The 19,187-nt window shown below is 29.8% G+C and overlaps 3 protein-coding genes across 6 annotated transcripts in view; all 3 read right to left on the bottom strand.

Annotated features, from left to right (window-relative positions):
• Nucleotides 1–1,481, bottom strand: part of LOC109855855 (5-oxoprolinase) — an 8,654-nt gene extending 7,173 nt beyond the window's left edge. Inside the window, exons 1-3 of the mRNA XM_020430517.1 lie at nucleotides 1,361–1,481; nucleotides 574–759; nucleotides 145–330 (exon numbers count right to left, since the gene is read on the bottom strand). Coding sequence (XP_020286106.1) covers nucleotides 145–330; nucleotides 574–735 — 348 coding nt within the window. The 5' untranslated portion in view covers nucleotides 736–759; nucleotides 1,361–1,481. The remainder of the gene's footprint in view (nucleotides 1–144; nucleotides 331–573; nucleotides 760–1,360) is intronic.
• A 910-nt stretch (nucleotides 1,482–2,391) lies between these two features.
• Nucleotides 2,392–11,250, bottom strand: LOC109855849 (long-chain fatty acid transport protein 4-like). 2 transcript variants are annotated; one of them, XM_020430508.1, is made up of 14 exons: nucleotides 10,912–11,250; nucleotides 10,622–10,773; nucleotides 7,596–7,746; nucleotides 6,991–7,228; nucleotides 6,077–6,308; nucleotides 5,631–5,832; nucleotides 4,491–4,683; nucleotides 4,100–4,246; nucleotides 3,799–3,936; nucleotides 3,380–3,446; nucleotides 3,169–3,259; nucleotides 2,835–2,988; nucleotides 2,679–2,734; nucleotides 2,392–2,547 (listed from the first exon to the last, which is right to left on the bottom strand). In XM_020430508.1, the coding sequence occupies exons 2-14, from the start codon at nucleotides 10,741–10,743 to the stop codon at nucleotides 2,452–2,454; spliced, it is 1,887 nt and encodes a 628-aa protein (XP_020286097.1). In that variant the 5' UTR covers nucleotides 10,744–10,773; nucleotides 10,912–11,250; the 3' UTR covers nucleotides 2,392–2,451. The 2 variants fall into 2 exon arrangements, with proteins under 2 accessions (XP_020286097.1, XP_020286096.1); XM_020430507.1 differs by having other exon boundaries at nucleotides 10,622–11,248.
• A 1,168-nt stretch (nucleotides 11,251–12,418) lies between these two features.
• Nucleotides 12,419–15,345, bottom strand: LOC109855850 (synaptobrevin homolog 2-like). Of its 3 annotated transcripts, XM_020430509.1 has the most exons (6): nucleotides 15,167–15,345; nucleotides 15,003–15,052; nucleotides 14,538–14,588; nucleotides 14,076–14,308; nucleotides 13,445–13,522; nucleotides 12,419–13,192 (listed from the first exon to the last, which is right to left on the bottom strand). In XM_020430509.1, exons 1-5 carry the CDS (start codon nucleotides 15,230–15,232, stop codon nucleotides 13,485–13,487), a joined length of 438 nt encoding a protein of 145 aa, XP_020286098.1. In that variant the 5' UTR covers nucleotides 15,233–15,345; the 3' UTR covers nucleotides 12,419–13,192; nucleotides 13,445–13,484. The 3 variants fall into 3 exon arrangements, with proteins under 3 accessions (XP_020286098.1, XP_020286099.1, XP_020286100.1); XM_020430510.1 differs by lacking the exon at nucleotides 13,445–13,522; XM_020430511.1 differs by lacking the exons at nucleotides 12,419–13,192; nucleotides 13,445–13,522 and having other exon boundaries at nucleotides 14,065–14,308.
• Nucleotides 15,346–19,187: the final 3,842 nt, after the last annotated feature.

The following is a 19,187-nucleotide window of genomic DNA, read 5'->3' as shown; positions in this document are numbered from 1 at the left end:
TATTATAAAATTATATTAAACTTTTCTACATCTAATGATTTATTTCTGTGTTGAAAATATTTGTTTTAAATATTGTGTATATTTTACATTAAATATTATTTTATAAATATTATGTATATTTTGCATATTTAATTATATACTAACCAAATCAAATATATCTGGACGAGATTGATTACCAATGTCCAAAAGACCTTCAAGACCTTCGTTTACTATCAGCGCCATTCTTGCACCTTTTCTTTCTAACAGTGCATTAGTAGCTACTGTCGTTCCCATTCTAATCCATCCTATTCTAGAAGTGTCCAATTTCTCTTCCATTTTAACATTAGACTCCTAAAATTAATATACAGAAAAAGATACTGTTATTTTGTAATTCTTCTTCCATTATGTAAGTATATAACATCGCAGCTATTTCATTTAAAAAAAAAAACCCATTTTTTACTAATTTCATGTACTTCAACAGCATATTTTTAATTTGTTTTTACAGATTATATTGCTTTAACGAATTTTGAAATAGAAATTGCACAATTATTTTAAAAAATTTTTAATCACTGTAAACATATGTATATATTTTACCTGTTGCAATATTCTGCGTATTCCCTCGGCCGGTGCGTCTGAGTAACGTTTATCTTCCGAAAGCAATTTCAGAATTTCGATTTTGCCGCCAGGACACCTGGCAAATACATCGGTAAACGTACCTCCGCGATCTATAGCGAAGTAGAATTTGTCGTTGTCCATTATGTTTGCTGATAAATTGTGTTACTGAAATTATACAAAAAGAGAAAGAGACGAGATATATCAACAACAAATTAAACAAATAAACAAACATATATCAATATACAAAAATATATTGATAGAATTAGTTAATTTTATTTAATATATTGATGTGGGCAGAGATATTGTGAAACGTGTGATATTTTTTCCGACTTTTTTGAGTAAACTCACGAGATTTAATTGTATTTTCGCAAATATAATTTAATCGTCTTGCAACTTTTATTCATTTTGAAAAGTGTAAATAAAACGAAACTACATCAATCTTTTTTTCCTGCTTATATCATAGGTAAATTTCCACTAATAAATCAAACAGAGTTATTTGATAAGAGACTACTTTATGTCTCACAAAAAGATACTCAGAATAAAAAAATACTCTTATCTGATAAAACATTTTAGAATTCTTCACATTGTATAAATTTCTAAAATTATTTTATATTTGGTTTTATAGTATATAATTTACATATATATATATGTAAATTATATATATATATATGTATGTATGTATGTACATCATATATTATAAAAACAAATATAAAATAATTTATACACACACACCCACACACAAAGTATTTGATAATAATTGTATCACCTCTCGTAGATAAGTAGAACTAGATACTGAATCGAAAAGTCCTAACGTCTTAGTAATTTCAATAAGTCTTAAAATAGTAGCTCTAATAACACCGATTTCGTATAGTGACTGTCCACCAGCCAGTGAGTGACTGGTAACTGAAAGCCCGACGAATACTCTCAATTCTAACTCAACAAGAATATAAGGGTTCTCAATCAAAAATAGTTAAAATTATTACATTACATAATTTATAACTGTTCTGTTTTATTTCAAGGTCGATATTTACAAAGCTAATAAAAACCACTTTGAAACTCAAACTTAAACATTGGATTTTTGAATTTTAACTCTTTGTACAAATTATTTTCTATATAAAGCAGTTCGTACTTTTTAACAGAGACATTTTAATTAAAAACATATGACATTGTTGAAATAATGAATAAACAATTGTAACGGTAACAATATATTTTACTCATATATTAGTATTGTAGTATAAAACTTGCAAATATTTTATATGCATATAATTTTTTATATTTGTTTTGATCTTTTTGATAAACAAAATTTACTAGTAAAAAAATACATAAAACTTTTTGGAATTATTTATTATCTTATTATTTTAGTTTACTTGCACACAATACAATCATCAATTAAATTTATTAGTCCTAAAAAAGGTTATATTAAATTGTTAATAAAATGAGAATCACTGAAGATACAATAAGTTGCGCGTGCGTACAAATCCAATTGCGCGCGATACATATACACACCAGGCGGTCGAAAGATAAAGTAACTTGGTAAGAAATATACAAAGTTTGATATTGGTTATATTTTAGTCTTTACAGTTTATTATTTTTTATATTAGCAGCTTACTATAACAAAGATATAAAATATCAATACTTAGATTTCGTTAGATTTACAATTTTGTTATATAAATAGTTTATTTAGTGTAAACTAAAAAATTATCAATTATGATTATCTAAGGTTTTTCACTTTTTTAAAAAGTAAGAACTATTATAATTCTATAATATAATATTATTGTATTTATAATATAATTGATATTTTTCTTTACACAAGGTTTAGTTTTATTTATTTTTTTCGTATTCTTATCTGAAATAAAATTACACTTGTATTCGTCCCTCTATGATATCTTTATAATATTCATCAGTTAGTTTAACATAGGCATCCTTCTTTAAGAAATAAATCGGGTCTTTAACCTGAAAGAATTATTAAAATCAAATTTATTCTTTTACTTATAAAAAAAAAACAAAAACTAAAAGATATAACTAATATCAAAACAACTCAGAAAAACTAATTAACACTCTTAAACACGCATAACAAAACTTGCCTTCGTAATATCAAAACCACTTTGTTGAAGATCCTTTTTTTTCAGTTTAAACGTTCCTGTTCACATAAACATGATAAACAATTAACACCAGTATATCAAATTGAGTTTAATCTATGTGCGCGTGTGTCGATAAATAGAAAAAATTCAAACTGTTACCGGTCATTGGTAAATCCGACAAAATACGAAGAAATCGAGGTCTGGCGTAAGTTGGTAGAGTTTGCTTCAATTTTTCTTGCAAATGTTTCAAGTCCAAAGAATTTTCTGGATCATATATTGCCGCCATTCCCGCTTTACCCTCGTTTTCAGGTACCTGGAAAATCACAAATTATGCACAATATTAAAATTTTCATCTCTTTCATTGACATTTCAATAACATTAACAAAGAGAGATCCAGAGATAGTATGCAGAAATTTTGTAAAGAGTTTTAAAATTAATTGCTATTTTAGCGCTACGGCATATATTGTATATTTAATATATAATTGCCATTTACCTCGACACCATACACAGTTGCGTCTCTGAGACCTGTCACATTACTCACGACAGCTTCCACTTCTGTAGTAGAAACATTTTCGCCTCGCCATCTGCAATTATAGCAATATAATATTTTTATTCTAAGTATCGATACAAATTTATCAAAAAAACCAAATATTTTTACATAATTCAAAAATAAATAACTAAATTCTAGATATTGTTTTACGTGCCTGAACGTATCACCGATTCTGTCCTTAAAGTAAAAGTATCCGAGTTCGTCCATAATTAAAATATCACCTGTTCAAGAAACTCAGTTATTAAATCGTACTATAAAAAGATAAATTTTAATAAGGCAAATAAAAATTAATAAATACGGCTCGAAGAAAAATTAAATCAACGTAAAAACCAATGAGCCTAAGATCCTGGGTGAAAGTGAACGTGAAATTAAATAACAGCCAATGTAATTAAGTCGACCTTTCGATCATTTGGACGAATGTAATTAAGTGGACGTTTCGATCATTTGGAAACGTCCACTTAATTACATTGGCTGTTATTTAATTTCACGTTCACCTTCACCCAGGATCTTAGGCTCATTGGTTTTTACGTTGATTTAATAAAGGCATACAAATATTGTTTTTTTATTACCAACCAGAATTAAAAACGCTATCTCCTTTTACGAAAACATCGCATATAATTTTTTTCTGCGTGGCTTTTTTGTCCGCATAGCCGCTAAAGTCGTTGATCGCTTTCTTCGGATTGATCTTGCCCACAAATATACCAGCTTCGTCTACATAAATAATACAAAAATAATAGAAGCGCGAATTTTTGTAAATCTCGAACTTTTTTCTGTCAAAATAATGCAAACAAAAAACAGTTTTTTTTTTAATACATATTAGAAGAGTGTTATAACGTTTTCTTTTTTTCATACAAGTTTTCAATGGTATACATACTAGGTTTACATTGTATGCATAGTCCATCTGGTCCTCTCAGCGGTTCTCCAGTATCTTCATCAACTTTCAACAGTGCAACCGGATACAAACGGCTGGAAGCAAATCTCGGAAGAAAACCAACAGCGCCAACTTTATTGTCAATATTAACTGCAAGTCATAAAATATATATTTGTAAAATAATATCAAGATATGGTATTGTGAAAAATGTGCCTGTGTAAGACTCTTATAAACCTTATGTCTTTAATTTTTAAATAAATGTTTGTTATATTAAAAAACCCTTAACGAGTTGAGAAAATAAGATAAAGATAGAATTAAAATATTAAATATATGCATTACGTCAAATTTTTCTGAAATTAATCTTTTTGGTGCCATAAACATGAGAGCAAATTACCAAGGTTTGAATTTCCTTCGGTAGCTCCGTAAAACTCGCCTATTTGCTTTACACCAAATCTTTTAACAAAAGATTCCCAAATTTGCGGCCTCATGCCGTTTCCGAACATTAAGCGCACTTTATGTGACCTATCGTTCTGACTTGGCGGAACGGTGAGAAGAAACCGACATATCTCACCGATATATTGTGCTGCCTAAAATAAAGATATTACTCTTTTATTTACAACTGCAATTATCAAGATAAATGGAAACAAAAAAATTGTTAAGAAACATATCTGCATTCTATAATTCGAGCATTATCATCGACATATATATTGTAACATATAACATGAAAATAAAAACTTTATTGTAAAGTTATACACATAACATCTCTAACTTTTTATGTAACTATCAATAAAAAAAATTAATTCAGCCAATAAAACCTAAGGTTTCGATGTACGTGCAAAATATCTAAACTATAATTCGACTTAAATTTAATTCAATAATTTATTTATTGAATTCTTGAATTATATATAAAGTATCTCTATTTTAACTAACTGAAATGGAAAGGCACACGATTTTTTATGGCATGCAATAAATCCAGATCTGACTTCTGGTCAAGGTTTTCTTGCAAGAGTTTTATTAACATATAAATGTGAAAAATCCGGTTTGACACGTGGTGTTTAAATTAAAATCATAAGAGAAGTAAAAAGAACCATATGATAATTCTATACAATACAAACCAAGCATCCAATAAAGATTTTTGTGAATTACATTTAATTTAAATTATAATTTGAATATTTTGTACATACCCGGTAAAAAATTTTTCATATATACTTATACATAAATTAGAATTATTATATCTAATTATACAAATTTTTTATGCCAAATATGTCCATACAATTTTATACATGAAAAATTTTTTACCGGGTACTTACTGGCCGTATTATTTTTTTTTTTTTATTGATAGTTAAATATACTAAGAGAGTCATGTACAATTAGTACAATTTATATGTTTATTTATAATTTGATGTATATAATTTATTCCAAAAACGTAAACTAAATACAATTCAAAATAGTTTAAAAGGTTTTCTTACTATCTTTCAATTTCTACAATAAAATGTTCAAATGTTATATAGATAAGAAAATTGAGTAATCTTACAGTGCATTTGTAATGGATGCAATCTGACCAATATTTGGATGCACTGAATTTTCTACGAATCACAACTGTGATGCCTCGTAAAAGTGCCTGACCTGCTCCAAGTATGCCGCCTGCGGTGTGATAAAGAGGCAGTGGATCATAAATTCGATCGTCAGAGCGTAGATTAAGCATCGATTTTGTGCCACATGCCATAAACATATACCTAAAAGTGTAAATTGAAATTTACCGTGATTTAAAAAAAAAATCTGATTTTGTATTTTTAATAATTTATAAAAGGAAATATATATATATATATATATTTCTCTTATAAATTGATTTAAAAAAATTGATACTAAAGTATTTTTTTTTCATATATATACGTATATGTACATACATATGTGTATATATATCCGTTGCATTTCCGATAAATTCGTACACTGCAATGTTGTGTTAATAATTTTGCTCACCTCAAGTTATTGATAACGGCGGCCTTTGGCATTCCCGTCGTGCCAGACGTATAGATATAAATTAGTTTGTCCCGCGGACTTGAATGTTCAAGCTGGACGATAAGAGGGTCGGGTTTAATGCTGCTGATTTCCGTGTTGAGATCGATTGCCCCATCCAGAATCGACGTGTCCGCTGACTCCGACCATTGGTAAAGCTCGATGTTGGGTATTTTACTCTTGATGTCGCGAATCGCTGCACACAACATGCCTCGATAATGTTTGTAATGTACACGAATATTGGTTTTTACGCAATACAGAAAGTTTTCTTCCCTGAACCGGTTGCACTAGTCGACAATCTATCTTTTTCTATCTAATATGGATAAAAAAAAGATAGACTGTGAACTAGCGCAGCCAATTTAAGGGAAAAAAAACAAGAGTTACGCATTCAAAGAATGCGTTTGCCAAAGTAAAACTCAATAATCATGAATAGTCACGATAGAGGTAAAAGTGCTAATATTGACACTAGTTTTGTAATATAAGAGATGTGTGTGAAACTTTGCCAATGTTGACAAAATTATTAGTTACGCATTTATGTTTTATACAATATTTATAAAAACTTTAAAAATCGTCGATAAAAATTTTAGTCAAAAGTAGTAAAAAGATGATTTTCGCTTTGAGCAAAACTGCAATCGTTTTACTTCCGCGTGTGTATTTTGCATATAAAAATATTTAATGTATATGTCATATTTAATGTAATCTTGTTACGTAACATTACATGAGCTAATAGAAAATATTCTTGCAATGTTTTTTTATTTATGTAAGTAAATGTAAGTAAATGTAAGTAAATAACGAGAATCATGTTTCTGTTTATTTTATCGGAAATATAATATATTTCCGATCTTTTAAGATATAAAAAGCGCAAATCGAAATCTTACCGTCTTTCAGTTCGGACCCAAAGATAATGGCCTTGCAGCCAGCACTAGTGATGCTGTGCAAGAGCACATCGTGTCGAAGATTTGTGTTCACTAAAGCTCCGACAAAACCCGCTTTGCTTAGACCCAACCAAATACCGACGTATTCAGGACAGTTTTCCATAAGAACGGCCATACTGTCAAAATGGGAATACGGTCTAGTGCGCAGATATCGTCCTATGCGATTGCTAAAGTGTTCCAACTATATTTTTCAGACGTAACAAATTATTATAAGCAAAAATATTTATTTCTTCAAAAATATATTGTAATATATAGTTGGTAATTTTTTTTTAGAATTTTGCAAATAACATAAATAGGAACAATACAAACATGAGATTTAAAAAAATTCTTTGCGCGCGCAAGACGATTTTTCAAGCAATTTAATTGATGATATTTTACAAAAGCTACAACTAGTTCACAAGAGATTTGCATGTAAATGTAATCGTTATCGCCGTTTAAGTAATAAAGTCTAATACTCCCGCCATTGACAATCATCAACGCAAGTGTTAAAAGCGCAACGTACCGCAAATGTACGAATGCAAATCATCTATGCGTTTGATTATTATTACCTGTTCATATGTCCACTCTTTATCTTCAAAAATATAAGCAATTTTCTGCGGATGAGCCATTGCATATTTCGAGAAAACCTTTGCAACTGTATATTCTTTCTTCTCCCACCACCAAAGAAGAAAGCTCACTTGTAGAAATCGAAAACCACCCCTAAAAACAAAATTTAAAAACATTTTATTTAGTGTATCTTAATTTATTTTACAATAAAAAATATTTTATTAATACAAAAGTAGAACATTGAATTTTTTTTACAATTATATTTAAACTCAAAAGTTTAAATGTAATTTGCAAACAAAGAAATACTATACATTATTGCGGATAACAAGATGTATATAACAATATATAACAAGATGTCTATATAATAATATATAGACTTTTTCGAATAACAATATAAAACATCTTTAAAAGCAAACTGTAACATTAGACGATTTCTAAATTGATAATACATCCTTTGTTAAGCACCCTCACGTAATGCTCTTTCTCTTGCAATTGGTTAATGCAACAAGACACGCGCGTGATGTATGTCACGCGAACACACACTATTCTACTCTCTGTCATTAGTTACCTAAACCGCCTATGAAATGTGAGAGATATAATTTTTTTGTCGTGCTTTTTACGAAACGGAACTCTATCTTTTTTAGTTTGATGTAATTCCGTGTGATTAACTTCTTGGTTTATTTATAAGTTTTTTTAACATTATAAAGAAACAGAAATTTAAAACTAAGAATTATAGATACGCGAGAAAAAATGAAAGATCATGTGATCACACATATAGGATTATATGTGAATCGGATGTAATTTTGTATGATCGTATAAACTTTTATATAAGTCGAACATGATTTTATATAAGTTGGATATAATTTTATGTAATCGTGTGAAATCAGATTCGAAATTTGGCGCGACCTGATTTTATATGATCATAAATACATAAAATTATGTACAACAGTATATGATTTCTTATATTTATATATGATCATATAAAATTAGATCGCGCCAAATTTCGAATCTGATTTTACACGATCATATAAAATCATATCCAACTTATATAAAATCATATTCGACTTATATAAAAGTTTATACGATTATACAAAATTACATCCGATCCGCATATAATTAAATTCTATATGATCACATAATTTTCCATTTATGTTTCGGGTACCTCTAATTTAAAAAAATACATTCTCTCTTTTAAATATTGCATTTTATATTTTGGTATTTTAGATAAAGTACATTGCGCGCTTAATGAGATAAGTTTTGTGGAAATTTCTACAACAGGTGTTTCATTTTAATGAAAACAGTAAAAAATCTTAAAAGTGTAACAAAACAATAATTCAATTCATGTTTAGATGATGTTCAAAATTTTCTATGTTTACTGGAATACACACTCGAACTTTTCAATGAATTTTCTGTAACAGAACATCATCTCGGAAAATATTGCGTATTACATGCACGTGCGCACATACACAGATTTAATACATATACACACCAAACCGTTATTTCTCACGTCTTCGTCCATGACCTTGAATTCGACTGAAAGGAAACCAACATATACGCACTTATATCATGATTTGTGTTTTAAATATCTCTGAAACCATTAGTTATTCATCACATTCTAATATTTAGTACTTTTCTACGTAAAATTAAGTGATCTATCGAATTCTGTTATAAAAAAATAAAAATTTTTATTAAATTTATTTTAAAATTATTAGTTTATTAAATGACTTTAAATTGTTAACGCACGACTTAAGATCAACAATTTGTGTCATTCTGCAATTTGTTTTCGTGAATTGCTTCGTTTTCTCAAAATATTTTACTGTTTATGTATAGTAAGATTTTGTATTTATACATTTTGTACATGTATATATTAACTTTTAGATAAAAGTTTTAATACAAAAATAGCAAAGTTATAATAGTTTTTTGTTTGTTACAATTAAATATTAATTATGGTGTCGACATTGAAGGGCGCTCAAGTACGACGAAGCAGCAGGTAGTTGCTGCTAATTTTATAACAGGTTTGTACGTGTAAAAAGAGATACAAAAAGAGACTGCAACAAGTAGTTTTGCATTCCAAGTAATTAATGCAAATGATTAATCTGTAATACATAAGTCATAAAAATTTCCTGAAAAAATATGATAATTTTATGCTTACTGCGTAATAACGGAATTTCTAATAAAAACTTGTCATTTTTATAACTAGTATAACAAAGTTATACTGTAAACATTCCTTTTTTCTCTTTCTTTTTTTTATACATTTAATCGAAAAAAATGTAGCGCGCGTGTGGAAAACTTTTCAGAGAAAATATAAAATGCGATTGATAAGTATCCGAAGAGCATACATACAGACAGTCGGGATCACGTTGTTATCGTCAACAAGATTTATTATTCAGAAGAACAAAATTTTATCACTCGCTGAGTTATCATTGCACATGTTTACATGACATCTTGCCAGAGTCGACGCTCCTTGTAATTTTTGACAATGCACCAGCTCACTATTTCTATTGTTGCAATAATCAAAATTTACAAGTTAAGCTCCGAATTGTGTCTCTCATCCGCTTTATTCGCCAGATGTGTCTCTCCAGTATAAAAATATGGTTCGGTGAAAAAAAAAGTGTTCGCGCAATATTGATAAAACATAAATATGACTATGACGACATGCAAGCACCACGTGCGATAATGAGCTAGAGTTTGACATTTGTTCTTCTGAAAAGAACTTGTCAACGAAAACAGCAATGTGACTTTATCTATCCTATTCGTCATATTTCGCATATATATCAAGTACTGAACATTATCAATTGTTCCAAAGTACAATGCAAATACGACGTAGATTTTCAAAATGTATTACTTCGAATGGTCTATTTCACTAGAGAAGCTATTTACAGCAGCGGATGGTGATTGTGTTGCGCAAAAAGAAAAATGCACTTGTTAATGGTAAGTGACACATCTGCTAATTGGAGCATCATGTTACTCCCTTCTCCATCTCTGTACGTTTGTGTGTTCGCCGCGTATGTTCATTCAATATACTCACAGAAGATCTCTCGGCAACGTTTTATACAGCACGTAAATAAGACGCCAGCGACTTCCGGTGAGCAGAAATCCACCGAGCAGCAAACTCAGTACGGTGATAACAAGCTGTTGCGTATCCATCATTGTGATTTCCGTTCGTGCTCTCTCTTCGTTCTGCAAATTTCAGAACGGTAAATTTATTCAGGACGTTTGAAATGGCGCGAGCCGAACTCCAAGTCGGTCGCGTTTAACTTTTTAACACCGATCACGAAAACAACGTGAGCTTATCGTTAAGCTGGAGAACTGATATACCCGGATGCCGTTTTGCAAATGAAACCGCGGCAGAACGTAGCGACATATATCGCGCTATCACCGTCTCCCCACGTTTAGGACGGGGACAGACATTAACCGGCACAACGTGAACAGACATTAGAAGTCACTAGCTGGCTTAAGAGACTACTCCGAAGCGGTGGGGTTGATGAAAGTTGATAGCTGATGCATGTGAAAACCTCGACACATGCGCATAACCGATATCTCCATAAGGCGGGAATGTACCGAAAGTACAAAGAACATGTAGACTGGACTATGTGTGTACTTGATCTTTGAATCATGCATATTAAGTTTTTGATAAGCAATACATCTTTGATAAACAATAACTTGCAAATCAGTGCGCGTACATGTGTTTGCGATTAATATCAATCGACGACGCAAATATATATATATCTTTTAATAAGTGCCCGTCAAAAAATATCTTGATAAAAAGATGTGATAACAATAATTAAAAACCTATAAAGAAACTAAATGTGTGTGTGAGAGAAAGTGGAGTGTGTTTAAGACACTGTTATCGGTCTGCAAACTGGTAATATTATATATAAGAAAAAAGAGATAAATAAGAAAAATATATGTCGATATGTCGTAAAAACCGCTACATATTATTAGCGTAGATATCGATATCGAACGAATTGATTACTTTAAACAGACTCAGATTCTCTCGCACGTTCGTAGCACAATTTGTAGGTCACTATATAAACTCTTGTCACGTACAACATTGTTCCATACGTGATCACTTTCTGCTTCGAAATTGCAAACTTTTGATGAGTTGAATTAGTCAATAAAATATATTCTATATCTAATTTTTTTATAAGATAACTAAAAAATATCATATATATTTTATATATATATATAAACTTAATTATTAAGTTTCTTTAGAAAGTATTTAAGTGTCCGATCTATATTGAGTTATACGTCAAAAAAGAGAATTTATACAAACTTTGTTATGAATATTTTATAAACAAAAATAAATTGTTAATAAATATTTATACGTATCGTTGCTGATATTTAAATCATGAATTTTTCATTTTGTAATAATCAAATATGACTTTCTAAAACAGAAATATAAAATTTATAAATAAAGTACGATTTAATCATTTATACAATGAGTATTATGTTATATTGCGTATATGTAGGAATAAAAAAATTTCATACATCATCACGTTTTATATATCTATTGTACGTTGCTGCCAATTGCTGCAACCGTTTTTATGTTTTCAATGTCTTGTTTTCAATAGATGTTGCTACTAGAAGAAATGATTTTTGTATAGCACAAGAGAATACTTATTATTAAGAAATTCTATATTTTTATAATAATTTAAATTATGTTATATAAAAAAAGCCGAGAAATAATAGGAATAGATGTTTTACAAAAGATTAAATTTCAATCTTGTGATTAAACTTAGAAGCATTGGTAAATAACCTATAAACATTAAATTCATACAATAGATATCATATCTTTCTCTAGATCTTAAGTATTTACCTGCAATATGTGATAATGTGCACAGTATAGAAAAGGCAATTTATCTTGAGAATACTTAGATTTATACTTGTTAGCGATAACTTATTGATAATTAGAAAACAACTTTGTAGAATAAATTTGTGAAAAGACGCATGAATTATGCGGATTATAAAAAATGTATTTTTCGAGAAAATAATATCATTGAATATAGTGTGTATAGTGTGTACATAGTGTATAGTGCGTACATAGTGTATAGTGTGTTTCACAGTTTATTGTATTTTTCGAGATTATTAAGCAAAAAAGTGATTGTGCAAAATTAACATACAATACCAGAAAATTAACATACTAAAAAACTCTGTTAATAAATGTTTTACAGTTCATTGTATTCTTCGAGATTATCAGCGAAGAAGAAGTGATTGTGTAAAATTAACATACAATATCAGAAAATTAACATACTAAACAAAAATCTGTTAATAAATGTTAATAATTCAATACGGCTGTGCAGCCAGGAACCAGAACCATGATCTTAGTTAATTGCTCGTGTGAGATAAAAATAAGTGCAGCTTTTTAGCAGATTGCGCAGTTGTATATAAAAATAAAATAACAGTTTTTTACACGAAAATATAACAGAAGATATATTTATAACTTACAGAGGTTTATGTATAGCTATATAATGTACATATGTGTGGTTCGGAAGATATCAATATACAAAAGAGAAGATACTTCGGCGATTCCTCAGTCGGATGTTATGTATTCCTCATTGTCAGTCGGAGATTTATGTATACTTCACGACAATGGATACTGTAAAAAATCACGAAAACAATAAATTTAAAGTTTAAAGTTTTACGTATTAGTTTATTGACAATGATAATGCAATGAGAACGTGAAAAACTGAATGCAATCAACAAAATCTTCATTAATATCTGAATAAGACTTGTGCTAATCTCGCGTTTAAAATATATTTCATAACTTTTTCTTTCCGATCTCGCGTTGATTGTGGTACTCTTAAACGTAGTTATTTATGCAAAATTTGAAATGCGGAAAATTATATACCTTATGTTTTAAACAATCGTAGTTAGAGACATTGTGCTCGCTATCTGAGAACCAGGTAAAGCACCATGATGTCCAGAACTGAAAACGACACGCGCTAATCTGACTAAATAATATTGTAAAATATTCCTTAACATTGACGCGACGTTCAATTTACTATTGGTTTACTTCGACATTTCGAACATTATTATTTTGCAAATTACACGAAGTGAACAAAATGCATTATTCAAATACCGATGTTATGCAAATAGTATATCGAATTAGGATGTAATATAATTAAAGAGAAATTTGCGTATTAAGAAATTAATTTATCATAAATAATGCGTCACGAAACCTAATTATTTTTAACTCACAAGTAGATTTTCATTTGCCGATTTTTGTGTGCGTAAGTTAAAAAATATTATTTTCTTTTTATAAGTATTATTAATGTGGCACATTATGTTCTCGCTACTAGACGTTATAAAAAAATATTTATGACAGTACTTGTAAATTGTGTCATAAAATCATTCAAAAATCCATTAGACAAAAACGAGAAAAGACAAACGTAAGATTTTTTATAAAAAAGAAAATTCATGTGCGTGTGATATTATTTAAAAATAATATTATATATTCCATATATGCTGTTACTTCCTACCAACGATAAAAAGCACGATTATCACAGTAACGCTGATAATGATCATCCTTGATTTGATGTTTTGCATCCATGCTTTGCGTTGCGCTTTTTTTGCAGCTTCCCTGAATTCGTTTCCTGCCATGTTTAGACGATCGCTCGCTTCTTGCAAATCCTCTAACTTCTCACCACGATCCATCACCTTTTGAACATTGTCCCGCATCACGTCGGTCACCTCTTGGATCTGTATCCTGACGCTGCGAATACACACAAATAATAATAATAATACACACAAATAATACTAACTCAAACCTTACAAGACGGAAAAAGAAAACTTTCTAAATATGAACATAATTTCTTTTTTTTCAATTATATTCAAAAATTATATATTATATATAGTTTTAACAATTATATTTAATATAATTCAGGTTTTACTTTAGGTTTCAATTTAACTTGAGTTCAATAAATATATTTTTATGATCTTACTTGTCCATTTTTCTATTAACGTTTGCATCTTCACTTGACGTGCTCGGTCGACTGCAAATGTGTATCGTATATCAGTACATCCAAATAAACTGAAGAAACTTCCGTAAAAATATTCCGCAAGAGTCAACATTGTCAAATATAACATTTTTAAAATAAAAGTAACTTTTACATTTAAAATATAAAAAGTATATATAAGCTTATGTAACATATTAGTATTTTAGCAGTATTAAGCATAATACTTCCTTTTTTCTATATATGCTTTTTATATTTAAAGTAAAAGTAATATTTTATATAAGCAGCGCTTATGTAAAATATTACAGCGTTGTGTAGCTAGTTACATTTTAGTAAAATAATTTTGTTTTGGCAAACAAATATTTTTGTTACTTTCTATGAGGATTTCCTTAAAACTTGGCACTTGCGACATTTTTACAAGAATTTTCTTCAATTGCGAATCCTCCAGCTTACGTGAATAACATTTCCTCATCGAGATCGCTGTCATGCTCCAATAGCGACTCCTGCGAAACACAGTTCGAACACGTGTCAAGTTTCCCGCCAATTGTGACGTAAGTTTTAGAGCGTTGCTTGTTTTTCACATGTCTTCGATATGGATGAACGAGAAGTATACTCACTTTTTCATCTTTATCCGCGGTTTTGAGGTCCTCTCTGGACAAGCTGCGTTTACCAGATGACAACATATCCTTAGGAAAATGAATCCACGCGTTATAGGCGTGATACGAATGATTGATTTGCGTGAACTTGAATAATTTTCCTTCAGCAGGTCAAACTTTTACTATCAATGTTCGGCCATTTTAACAGACGCCATCCTGTTTTATCGGCTTCGTGGCACTTCAAAGGCTGCGGTCCGTTTCATGTTCAATCGCGCATTTATCTGTAGTATATGTCACGTATACTATAGATAAATGTGTGCTTAAGCATAAAACGGACCGCAGCCAAAGTCAAGACAGTAAGAGACAGAACCACATGGATCAATATAGCAGAGGGCAGTATCGTATTAGCTGCTACTCTTTTATAAATTTTTGTGTACTTATATATATGCTACAGAAAAATGTTTTGACATATATTATTTTGAAAGGCGCGATTTTTTTTCTATTTATTACAATTCATTTCTCGTGCAATTTTATAATTCTTAATCGAGTATAAAAAATTAAATTAAAATTAAAAATATTTAATTTACTTTTCTTTTTTCAACATGTGAAAGAGAATAACGATAATACATAGATATGCAAATGTGCACGTTATTTATATAAAAGAGCTTATATCAGTTTTCATTCAATTATAGTTTAAAAAAACAGCACTATTGTCGCATATTGCTTTTATTTTGACATAAACATTTAGATTTAATTACACATACATTGTACAGCGCAAACGATAAAAATACATAACTTGATTGTCCTATGAACGCACAGGAGAGATTACAAAAGATATTATGCAATTAATATTTTATACATAATATTAAAATTAAAAAAATGGAAAACGTATTTTTATAAAATCTCGTGCAATTTTGTGTGCTTTTTATTATAATTCACAAACATTTGTTGTAAAAAACGTGGTTATTCTTTTTATAGAATACATTTATTTATGAAATGAACAAGATCTTCTGAATTAAAAAATTTTGATATTTCTCGAAACTTTAATTTATTTTTAGTCTAAAAGTACAACGCCGTAACAATTGATAGATTACTTTCGAGAGACAAAATAAATTCTTTTTGATAAACTTAAAAATATATCAAAATTTCGCGTGCACCCATGTTTCGAAAAATAGAAATACTTTTAACAAAAATATATACTTATAGAGTATAAACACTCGGCACCCACAGAATAGATTATGACAAAGATACGAGCATAGTATATGTATTAGCATATTTTTATACGTACTTATAAAAATAGACCAGGCTTTTTTAGGAATATTTTTAATGTGTCGAGGTATGTTTGTAAAGTTTCGTAAAGTGACGAATACGGTACGTTCTTCAATATTATCGACTCGCAATTGATCCAATATTTACGCAAGGCTCTCTTCGAAAGAGCGAGCGGGTGGTATATTTTGCAAAAGATAGTGCACAATGTTGATTGTGCACTGTTTCAAATTCAATCGGAAATTGAAAACCGACCTTCGCTTTTATATGTCAGCATATAAATCTCGAGCCGAGTCTCCCTCTCAGTATACACATGTGTATAGTATCATATTCACGTACTATATGTGCTATACAGTCAGTTTTCCATATACATTATTAATCCGCCCTCGATAGCTACACAACGCGTCAAACATCCAAATTTATATATAAAACTGTTTATTACACTCACACACTAAACACATTCGCAACTTATTGAAAATACATTAAATACTTTTTTTATTCAGCTAATTGATTCAGTTTTTTGCTAAACTGAAAAAAAAGAGTGTATTTACATATTTTTATATAATTCAGAGCAATATGTTGCGTAACGAAAATTAAATAATATAAAACAATAATAATATATTTCGTTTTACGCGGTTTTTAAGAACATGTTCACGCAAATAATCAATAACTATTAATTTCTTGTGTAGAGGCACTCGTACAAACGCTGTTCGATTGGCACACGCGATCCTGGGACCACAGTAATTCACGAAAACGACACATACGCGACGAACAAACAGAACATCTAAACCCAGAGCTGAAGCCACATATGTATCTCCATTTTGTCACAACGTAGCAACGTAATGTAACTAGTTCACATGCGTCGGACTTTAATTACTTCCGAACATGTTTCATAAAGCTTGATAGGAGTAGCTTGATAGTAGTCGTGCGGACCGATATGTGTAGGTAACATCGTTTTGCAGTGACTCGTCGATATGCATCGCTGTAAACGCAGTTGTAACTACAATTATTCTTATCTCGAAATAATATTTACGCTGATAATCACGACGTCTATAGATACATATACGTATATATTTCGGTACATGGTCTCATCTCAGAGACTTATCGGACTTTCCGACGACAGATATGACGACGTTTAATACGACTTTAGGCCGTGTCTACTTATCTTCCGTCAAGCGAATAATATTGAAACCAATTTGTCGAAGCTCGCGTGTCTCGAAGAAAAGAAAATGAGAGAGTCGCTACGATATATCGAGCAAGCTTCGACAGCGAAGAGTTTTAAAAGTCATATTATTGCACCCATACACATACAAAGAAAATTCAATAAATGAGTATCGCAATTCTTAATTATGTTATTTAGAAAATCATTTTACACGCGCGCGAATGCAATCTCTTCTTGTAACACCACTACGTTAAAATTTATATCTGTGTTAAGTTTGCATATATGTTCAAATTATAATTAGATACTTGTAAAAAAAACACACTTATAGATAGACTTGATAGAAAACACAATCTTGTAAAAGCCGTAATTAAAAAGAAAATAATAATTTTTATCAAAACCTTTATCAATATATGTATAATTGTTGTATTATCAATAAATTATTACACGATTACACTATCCTTAAGTGCACCGACTATTATCTAAGTTTAATACAATAACGTAGCAATTAGAATGTGTTGCGCGAACAATATTATAACTTTAGTCAACTAACTTCTCGATGTTCTCGCGGTTTAGGACGCAGCTGTGATAATGTTTGTGTACATACCTACATAGATAAAGGATGAAAATTTAAGAGATATAGTGCAGCGAAAGTGTTAAGCGTAGCTTTTATCATTGTTTCAGTAAACATGCCGCCAGCAACTAATGAACTAGTTTTTCACGTGAAACAGATATGTATAATAATGCAGACTAACAAAGTACGTATTGTTAATTTACATTTTATAAAGACGACCAGCATCGGACGAATCCTGCGTCCAGAAAAATAATTAATATATATAGCGTGTGTGACTTGTGTGTGATCGAACGTATAATATATGCAATCGCACAATGTTACCATTGACAACAAGATATAGTTTTAATTCTATTTTTCGTCTTTAATTATATTATCTACATATATATAATCTCTTTCAATTACGATACAATTATATATTATCGATACACGATAAACGACAATATTTTTTCCGTATCTAGAAATTACTTTATTACACGTTAGATGATAATACACAGTTTGTTTTATAAAACTTCAATTTGATCATTTAACTTGACATCAAAATATCTGCTGAGTGGAAATATCAACGGCTCGAACAAACTTTCTCTGCTGATTCGTTACAAGCGAATTTTCTTACTATTTAGATCGCTTAAACTTGTTACGCTTATTTTCTATTGCAAAATAAAATCAAAATAACAAATAAATCTAAAATTTTTACCCACTCTAATTGCTAATTGATATAAATTTTTTTCTAAATCAAAACAATGATAATTTGATCAAAACAATAAAACGTCTCTTAAAAAGTCGAGTTATTTTATAAAAAATAATTGACACTACTGCAAGATTTATCTCGTCAATGAGAATGTTATTGTAATCACAATAAATACAACCTGCAGTTTGAGATCGCGCGACTGTGTGCGAGTAGTAGCAAGTAATTGATCTTTTTTTTTTTTCACAAAATAAGTCTGAAGCATTGACATTTCTTTTAATCAAATCTCTCTCTTGTTTCGTCGATGAGACTAATTTTTGCAAATTATTGAGAAATACGCGCGTTGTTCAACGTCGAT

The sequence above is a fragment of the Pseudomyrmex gracilis genome, unplaced genomic scaffold (genome assembly GCF_002006095.1).
Source record: "Pseudomyrmex gracilis isolate BER0280 unplaced genomic scaffold, ASM200609v1 scaffold_100, whole genome shotgun sequence".
In the NCBI taxonomy this organism is placed as follows: Eukaryota; Metazoa; Arthropoda; class Insecta; order Hymenoptera; family Formicidae; genus Pseudomyrmex; species Pseudomyrmex gracilis.
The sequence above is the reverse complement of the archived record's forward strand: the minus strand, read 5'-3'. Positions and strand labels throughout refer to the sequence as shown.